This window comes from Pinus tabuliformis, chromosome 9, assembly GCF_031772625.1.
Source record: "Pinus tabuliformis cultivar Carrire ecotype Pingquan chromosome 9, CPIR1, whole genome shotgun sequence".
Classification (NCBI taxonomy): domain Eukaryota; kingdom Viridiplantae; phylum Streptophyta; class Pinopsida; order Pinales; family Pinaceae; genus Pinus; species Pinus tabuliformis.
In genome coordinates this window covers 1,647,298,607-1,647,308,383 of record NC_142307.1, presented here as the reverse complement: position 1 = coordinate 1,647,308,383, position 9,777 = coordinate 1,647,298,607, and the positions used below count along the sequence as shown (strand labels likewise).

Sequence of the window (9,777 nt, the reverse complement as noted above, 5' to 3'; positions counted from 1 at the left end):
TTTTGCCCTTTTGGACCCCTTCCTCTCGCTCGATCTCTGAGATTCCACTTTCACCTGCTTCCTAACATCCCTCCCTACTTCCCAAAATTTCCCCAAGAATTTACAAGCCCCTTATCCCCTTCATTTCGCTTCATTTCGACAAGATTTCTTGTTTCACACATCGGGATAAGTTTCACTCAAAAGATGTTTCAGAAAAATCAGAGATGAATCTTGGAAAACTGAGAGAGGTTTTTGTCCATAACATGCCAAAGAAGAAAAACCTCCTTCACTTTTTGCACAGGTGTCATGGTTTTAGAGAAATGTCAAAAATACAATCGCCAGATCCAAGGAGGTTGGCCAAGGCACTAAAACGACGGAAAAGGCCTGATCCACTCCAAATTTTGGCCAAAGCCTCTTTTACTGAGCATGGTACTTGATTGGGGACTCCCAGCCCAAATTTCAAGAAATTTGGAGAAAATTTAGTAAATTGTGAAATTTTTGTATTGAAAACAGGTTTTTGCCCTCAACTCGTAGCGCGCCGTGCGCTACCCTGAAGATGGGCAAGTCCATTTCTCAAAAACTCAGCATTTTTGGATCTTTCATGACAAATTACACTTGCTCAGCAATTTCCAAGACATTTCATCAGGTTTTGAGCCCTCAATGACTTTCTGCCACTTTTTGGACACACAGGAAGCAGTCTTGGGAGATTGCAATTTTGGAGGGTAAATGGACACCAAATTGAGAAATTCCACTTGGGTTGAAAATTAGACATCTAGACCTTTCCAACAAGCCTACGTTTGCCTCATTGGGATGCCGGGAAGCGCCTCAAAAGTTGGCTCAAAGGCGCGCTACGCGTTGAGAATTGTGGCGCTACGCATCAGGGAAATTTGCCAGATTTTCACCTACAGCTCAGCAAAACGCAGATTTGACTATTTTTGACTTTTTGGAGTGATTTTTCATCCTCCTTGATGTGATTGATGTAATTTTATTATGTCATGGCACTTATTTATCTCTTCTAGAAGATTCATTCATAAAAAGTCAAAAATTTAATGAATGAATTGGTTTCCTAGCTTATAGAGGCAAGTTGTTTTGACTGCCTAGATTTTAGTGCTCAGTTTAGAATTGGTTGAAACAACTCCTAGAAGGATGAGCTCGACCCCTAGAGGCAAGGAAAGGTGTTAGCTTGCCTATATTATGTATTTTCTTAGTCATTTTCATGGTTGGACTCTTGAGGGATAAGCTTCTATTGTATTACACTTTGTATCTCTGCAATTTTGGCAAAGGAAAGACCAGGGTTTTGCAGCACTATTTGGGATTCCTGTGGTTATTTGTGTTGATGGTGTGCTTCTCTCATGTACTTGTAAGTGTGTTATGTGTATCATTTTCCCACTTCTCTTTTCTGCACATTAAGTAAATGAAGTGTTAAGGTAGAATTCATAATTTATATGCTTTGCCTTTAAGTTTGCTTAATATCTATGTTTTCCTCTGTCTAAAGAGAACTCTCAAAAGTTTCTTGCTCTCTTTAGCTCCTCACCAGTCGTTCCTATCCACCCAACTCTCTCAAAGGCATCAAGAAAGTCTCCTACCTTGCCCCAAAAAGACCTCTGCAAAAGCTGTGTCCCATCCCCGCACCCAAAATTGCTCTCCCCCTGTTTTCCACAAAAACCCTAAAAATCTGAAATCAAAGCTTCTCTATCAGTTTACTAGCCTAAAATCAGTGTTCTTTATTGGTTATCTCTGCCCTTTGAAGACCTTTTGCCGAGATAGACCCAGAGAGAGCCCTCTCCTACCCCGTAGGGCTAGCTACGAGGCTAAGTGGTTTGATGTTGCCTTGGATTTTGCCTTCCTCAGCCTGAGGCAAATTCGAGTGCTAACATATTGGTGACCATACTGGGGAAGAACAAATGGTTTACTTGTTGCTGTCAGTTGTTTTATAAGCTACAGACAGAGCCTGAAGTTATGCCAGGTAGCCTTCAAAACGCTTTTTCTTTGCATTAGCAGAAGTAGATAAACGCTGCTTCAGTCAATCTCCGGTCTAGCTTGTAAACGTGACATCTAACTTGCTAATTACCCCAGTACATGTATCAAGTGCAGATATGATTGTTGATGGTGGACAACGATCAGACACTTGAAAGGCTGAAATCATTCACCTGGCGACTCTAAATCATTTTTGATATCAGATCCAAAGACTCCACTGGAGGAGGATCCCGACCAGCAAAAACATGAAAGGACAACATGGACAGATCAGGTATTCAAGTTGGAATTTCATCCAAGACATTTTGTTCTTTGTCATAAATTATTTCTTCTCTTTTCCCAAGAATGTCAAGAAGGCTTTACAAAGTATACTATGCTTGAGAAAAGATCCTCGGCCTGCAGTTGATTCTTTCCCTTTGAAGATTGTGAATACCAATGATTTGCATACCTTTGAGCTTGATGAAGACCTTTCTTCTAAATTTTGTGATGACCATCTTCAGATTGATGAAACTCAAAAGACCAAGACCGATTGTATACCTGTTTTGCATACCCCTACACCTTGTAAAATTCCAGATCGGTATAAACCTCTTGTTTTACCTTCTGTTCTCCATGCTTTCCCCAAAAACTATGATCTATACTTGCAGAGGTTTGACGGTGAAAGTAAGAATGTCAACGCAGAGCAACATGTGCAGAATGTTGAGAATTTTCTAAATCTTTTTGAAGTTGATGAAGAAGATGTTAGTATAAGGCTTTTTTCTCTTTCTTTGCAAGCCAAGGTCAAGAGTTGGTTCAAAACCCTGCCTGATGCAAGCATCTCAAATTTCCGGCAGTTCATCAAAGTTTTTCTCAATAGGTGGATGATCGGGCAGAACCTTTTCTTGATTGTAGAAGAGTATAACCAGCTGAAAAGATTGCCAGGGGAGACAGTACAACAGTTTTCAGCCAGATTTAACCAAGTTTATTATTCGATGCCAGTTGATATAAGACCTTCTCCTAGATCTGCTCTCTTGCACTATCCGGGTGCCTTTGATCCGGAGATGGAGTTTCAGCTAAGAGAAAGGAATATTGCAACACTTCACGAGATGCAAAACAATGCAGTAAATGTAGAGGCTCATCTGCTGATCCGAAGGGCAAGGTTGAAAGAAGAAGAGATGAAAAACATAGATCCGGCCGAATCAACATCTCTAGAGGTGAAGCTTGACATTTTGGTAAGTGCAGTGGAAAAGATGATGGACAAGATCAACGCAAGGAATGATTATGATGTTCAAGTTCAAGGCTCGCTGATTGAAAAGGAACAAGTTGCTGATCCAAAACATTTTGTTTCTGATCCCAGTTGTCATAGTGATTGTTTTATAGATCATTGTGAAGAAGAGAGAGTTGTTGATATGACGTGTATGTTTGATGATGAATTGCCTCAGTTTGATCAGTATGATGATGATTATGTTCTCCAAAAAGAAGCTAATCTTGCAGACGAATCAGCAGCTGGTTTGTGCGAGGAGGAAGTTCACTTTCAGCAGCTCGAATACAGTGATCAACCGATGCATATGAGCTATGACAATGATGAGGAAAGTGCAGCAAATTTTGAAGTAAGTGAAGGATCTTTGCCTTTTTGTTTTGATTCGTTTCAGTTCATCAGAGATAACTACCATGCAATCAGAAATCAAATGTCAACAAGTCTTGATTTGAATCATCTTGAGAGCAATGAAATTTTTTTTCAAGACTTCTCATATTCAGATTTGCGACCCCCGAAATCCATTGATTGTCAAGTTGCAGCTGAAGACTTGGAAGTGGACACACATGATTTAATGATTCAAGGTGACTCCGTACTATTCTGTTTTGAATCATTTCAGTTTTTGAAGGGTAGATTGCGTAGCAAATCTTCAAATGAACACCCTATAACAAATCAACAATTTCTCAGTGTTAATGTTAAGGATGAGATAGATAACAAAATTCTTGAGCAGCCTGTAGCATTAGATTTGTAGCCACCAAATGAAATTGAAGGGAAGATTACAGATGAAGCTGTGGAAGATGAAATACATGATTTGATGATGCAAGAAGATTCTATACCCTTTTGTTTCGAAGCATTTCAGTTTATAAGGCAGAATCTTTGTAAAATCTCTCAAGAAAAAGATGAACAGCTAGAAGGATGTCATACATTTTCAATGCATACATTACAACAGTCTTTTCAAGTTTTTCATGATCCAATAGCTAATGTTTTGGATGAGGTTTGCAGTCAAAGTCTTTCTCCATTGACTACATGTGAGCTTGAAACATGTGCTGATATGAATTTGATCCAGCAGCCGGTTTCTTTGTCATTTTCAGCAGAGGTCTAGTCACAAGGCTCAGATCAAGGTTTACATTCATGGTATGAGGAAACGAAAATTAATCCATTAGATGAGCTAAGTTCCAGTGTGCTTGAATTTCAAGATCCTTATGCAGTGTTTTTGGAGGCGGATAGAGAATCCATAGCATTCAACGGATCTGTTTCCAAGTTGTCATGGGAGTTGCCTTTCAGTAGTTCTCTCTTGTTGGCGAGCGAGAACTTGTGGAGAATTCGAACAACAGACGGGATACTTACTTGGTTGCACTGGTTGTTTCATTTCACTTGATCAGGTGATGAATGAAACTGTTAGAGTAGGTTTTGATGAATAAGCTCCCCTTTGAGCATCATTTCTAGTTTGTCGGTTGTGTTTAATTATTGAGTCAGTTTTTAGTTGAGTGAGAGTCAATTTTTGTTGTCAAGTCATCAGTTTTCAGTTATGCATTTCAGCTTGAGTTTTTGACTCCATTGCCCAATGGATGAAGGCACTGTATAGCTCTTTCAGAGATCTGTCGTTCTTGGCACCTTCAAGGAGCTACCATCCCCATTGAAGCAAATGTTAGTGTCAGTCTTTCCAGCCTTCCTCCAGTGATCAAATATGCTCTTACAAAGTGGTCTCAGAGTGTCAAGGTCAAATTTTGTCATTTTAAAGAGTCTTCAAGCAAAATTTGGTCACTAGGCATTAGGTCTAGGGTTCGCTTTCACTCCTTCTAAAGTTGTCCAAATGTCGGTACATGTCATCATTCTGCTAATTCCATCATCATTCATAGGGTTTTCATTGTCATGTCAGTGTCTAATGAGTCATTTTACACCTTGTTCATGCTTCAGTGCGCCTAGGCAAGGTCATTTCCCTCTCCTAGGGTTTTGAAAGCTAATTTCTCTTGGGCGGTCAAATCATCGGCAAAATTGGTATCCTGATGTTAATACACATTCCCCTATCCTTAAAGTACCTTATCAAATGTTTTCCATCACTGAGATTCCCCAAATTCCTCATTTTTGCACAAACCCTAGTTTCTTGCCACAGCTTGGCAATTTTCTAGGCTAGGCCTATGTTTTGCCCTTTTGGACCCCTTCCCCTCGCTCGATCTCTGAGATTCCACTTTCCCCTGCTTCCTAACATCCCTCCCTACTTCCCAAAATTTCCCCAAGAATTTACAAGCCCCTTATCCCCTTCATTTCGCTTCATTTCGACAAAATTCCTTGTTTCACACATCGGGATAAGTTTCACTAAAAAGATGTTTCAGAGAAATCAAAGATGAATTTTGGAAAACTGAGAGAGGTTTTTGTCCACAACATGACAAGTAAGAAAAACCTCCTTCACTTTTTGCACAGGTATCATGGTTTTAGAGAAATGTAAAAAATACAATCGCCAGATCCAAGGAGGTTGGCCAAGGCACTAAAACGACGGGAAAGGCCCGATCCACTCCAAATTTTGTCCAAAGCCTCTTTGAATGAGCATGGTACTTGATTGGGGACTCCCAGCCTAAATTTCAAGAAATTTGGAGAAAATTTTGTCAATTGTGAAATTTTTGTATTGAAAACAGGTTTTTGCCCTCAACGCGTAGCGCGCCGCGCGCTACGCTGAAGATGGGCAAGTCCATTTCTCAAAAACTCAGCATTTTTGGATTTTTCATGACAAATTACACTTGCTCAGCAATTTCCAAGAGATTTCATCAGGTTTTGAGCCCTCAGAAGGTCAAAAAACATGCAAAAAGTGACTTTCTACCACCTTTTGGACACACGAGAAGCAGTCTTGGGAGATTGCAATTTTGGAGGGGAAAATGGACACCAAATTGAGAAATTAAACTTGGGTTGGAAAGTATACATCTATGCCTTTCCAACAAGCCTACTTTTTCCTCATTTGGATGTCGGTAAGTGCCTCAAAAGGTGGCTCAAAGGCGCGCTACGCATTGAGAATTAGGGCGCTACGCATCAGGGAAATTTGCCAGATTTTCACCTACAGCTCAGCAAAACGCAGATTTGACTACTTTTGACTTTTTGGAGTGATTTTTCATCTCCTTGATGTAATTTATGTATTTTTATGATGTCATGGCACTTATTTATCTCTTCTAGAAGATTCATTCATAAAAAGTCAAAAATTTAATGAATGAATTGGTTTCCTAGCTTATAGAGGCAAGTTGTTTTGACTGCCTAGATTTTAGTGCTTAGTTTAGAATTGGTTGAAACAGCTCCTAGAAGGATGAGCTCGACCCCTAGAGGCAAGGAAAGGTGTTAGCTTGCCTATATTATGTATTTTCTTAGTCATTTTCATGGTTGGACTCTTGAGGGATAAGCTTCTATTGTATTACACTTTGTATCTCTGCAATTTTGGCAAAGGAAGGACCAGGGTTTTGCAGCACTATTTGGGATTCCTGTGGTTATTTGTGTTGATGGTGTGCTTCTCTCATGTACTTGTAAGTGTGTTATGCGTATCATTTTCCCACGTCTCTTTTCTGCACATTAAGTAAATGAAGTGTTAAGGTAGAATTCATAATTTATATGCTCTGCCTTTAAGTTTGCTTAATATCTATGTTTTCCTCTGTCTAAAGAGAACTCTCAAATGTTTCTTGATTTCTTTAGCTCCTCACCAGTCATTCCTATCCACCCAACTCTCTCAAAGGCATCAAGACAGTCTCCTACCTTTCCCCAAAATGACCTCTGCGAACGCTGTGTCCCATCCCCGCACCCAAAATTGCTCTCCCCCTGTTTTCCACCAAAACCATAAAAATCTGAAATCAAACCTTCTCTATCAGTTTACTAGCCTAAAATCAATGTTCTTTATTGGTTATCTCTGCCCTTTGAAGACATTTTGCCGAGATAGACCCGGAGAGAGCCCTCTCCTGCCCCGTAGGGCTAGCTACGAGGCTAAGTGGTTTGATGTTGCCTTGGATTTTGCCTTCCTCAGCCTGAGGCAAATTCGAGTCTAACACTTCCTATCCTCCTTTGGAACATGATCAAAAGATTTTGAGCCAAAAACTCTTAAATGATTAATTGTAAGCTTAAAACATAGTAAAGCTTTGAAAGGAGTTTTAAAATCAAGACTTTTTTTGGAATCCTATTCTTCACATACACTACAGTATTTATTGCTTCAGCCCAAAATCCATTAGACAGATTCTTGCCTTTTAGCATGCTACGAGCACACTCCACAAGGGTTCAATTTTTCCTCTCTACAACCCCATTCTATTGAGGAGTGTGGGGTACTGTGAACTACTATAGTATCCCATGGTCTTTACATTATTTTATGAAGCCAACCTTCTTGCGTTCTCCCCCTCGTTCTGAGTAGAGAATCTTGATGAATTTTCCAATCTGCTTTTCAATCATGCTTCTGAATTCTTTAAAGTATTCAAAGTATGACTATTTTTTCTAAGAAAATATACCCAAGTGAATCTCGTACAATCATCAAAAAATACTAAGAAATAATAGGAACCTTCCAATGTCTTCGTCTGCATTAGCCCACATAAATAAACGTGCACTAGATCTAGTATATCTCTCTTCTGTCTATCTACATTTACAAGAAACTCATCTGTGTGCTTCTTCCCTAGAGCACATGCTTCCCAATCAACATGAGCATTCTTTAAAATAGGAAGACCATTGACCATACCTTGTTTCTGAAGTAGCTGCAGGTCATTGAAATTAATATGGTCAAATCTTTGATGCCAGAAATCTTCTAGAGTCATAATTGATGATGTCAATTCTTGGTGTGGCACACTTCTCACATTCATCTTGTACATACCTCGCACATGAACACCTAATGAAATTGGCTTCAGACGATCTAGAAGGTATTTAGTAACACAATAAGATTTTAAAAAATATACCTTAAGATTATGATCTATTATCATAGAAACAAAGATGAGATTCTTTTTGATTCATGGTAGATACATTACATTTTTAATATGCATAATATTTCCATCAGGAAAAATGACAGGAACATTACAATATCCTTTGATTTGGTACCCTATATCATCGCCAAGATAGATGTTTGCTCCACTATGGGTCTCTTTGAAATTTTTGAACCAATGCATGCTTCCTATCATGTGGGTGAAAGCTCCGGAGTCCTCAAACCAAGTTTTTGCATCATCATCCTCAGCAAAAAATGCAGAATCATATACGAACAATTTGAGATTTTGACTCTAGTCTTCATCAGCAAAGTGTCCTGCATGCTTCTTATGTCTATGGAGACCTTCATCAAACTTTCTCTTCTAGAATTTTTTAGCTATATGACCAACTCTACCGCAATAATAACATTTTGTTCCCGAATCACTTCTGTTTGAAGACATACCTTGAGATGGAGGTGGCTTTATTTTTGGGGTTCCTCCAAATTTGTGTGATGCATTTGCCTTTCCTCTAAAGGGATTCTTCTTTTCGATTAGGGAAATATCTTAGCTCTATGGCTTCAGGGTCATTCGCCTTTCCTCCTACTGCATTAGGATCCCTGCCAATTCTTCAAATTTGGGGGATTTCTCTCTTGCATTCAAGCCAGTGATAAACATATCATAGTTGTTAGTCAGACGATTCATGGTAATCGTGACCATATTAGTGTCTGACACTGTTTCACCAATCTTGCCTAGCTTACTCTTAAGCTCCTTGATACAAGAGCTGAACATTACTACTGATTCATTCTCCTCAATTGTAGTGGAGAGAATCTTGCTCTTTAGAAACAATAGGTGATTTGTGTTCTTGATCTCGTACAGGTTCTTGAGCGTTGTCCATATGTCTATTGCAGATTGACATTCGTGGATATGAGGAATAATACAATATTTCACAGATTTAAGTAGCACTTTTGCTTTGTTCTCCCCTTTTTCCCAATCTTCGATTGTTGTTGTTGTTCCACCTATAGCCAGGGTCGGCTTCAACTCATCACTAGTTGCAATCGCCCATGTGTTTTGCCCCTCCAACAGGGTTTGCAACTTAAATTTCCAATTGGAGTAATTGGAACCATTATGCTTATTGCTCTCATTCAGGTAGTCTTCTGCCATCTAGTTGTTCATTTTGACAGATATCCCCAAAGAAATAAAAAGTTTACCTCCAATAGTTAAAAGAAAACCGGATCTATCTCTAGATCCAAGCAACAATTTTGGAAAAAATGGGTGCTCTAGAAAAGAAACAAATTATTTTAATTGGATGCAAAATAAACAATAACCCCTTTGTTTTTTTTAATAATAACAAAACTCCATCTTTTAAAAAATGACTCCTCTTTTTTTTTTACATGTATTCGACCAAAATGTTATCACCCCAAAACATTTAAAAAAAAGGCTTACACTTTCGGCCTCCACACAAAGGCACCACTGACAATGCACTCCACACACTACACCCTTCAAATTCCTTGCTGCAAGAAGATGAGGAAGAGGGAGTAGTATGCAGGAATACCCTACAAGCATCCACTTTTCCACAGTTCTCCCAATTTGTGCTTAGATAATTCTCATCCTCGAGCAAGAAGTAAAGGTTGCGATGGAACCTTTAGCCTAGTAATATCGAGTACCATCGATCTGGATTCGTTCAAACTT

The 9,777-nt window shown here is 39.2% G+C and overlaps 1 protein-coding gene across 1 annotated transcript; it reads right to left on the bottom strand.

Moving 5' to 3' along the window:
- Positions 1-8,688: 8,688 nt before the first annotated feature.
- LOC149155168 (uncharacterized) lies at positions 8,689-9,249 on the bottom strand. The gene has a single exon (XM_089444333.1). It carries the CDS (start codon positions 9,247-9,249, stop codon positions 8,689-8,691), a length of 561 nt encoding a protein of 186 aa, XP_089300459.1.
- Between the last annotated feature and the right edge of the window lie 528 nt (positions 9,250-9,777).

Excerpts from the sequence above, each read along its gene's own strand:
- LOC149155168 (XM_089444333.1), bottom strand. The coding sequence starts at position 9,249 with ATGGCAGAAGACTACCTGAATGAGAGCAATAAGCATAATGGTTCCAAT.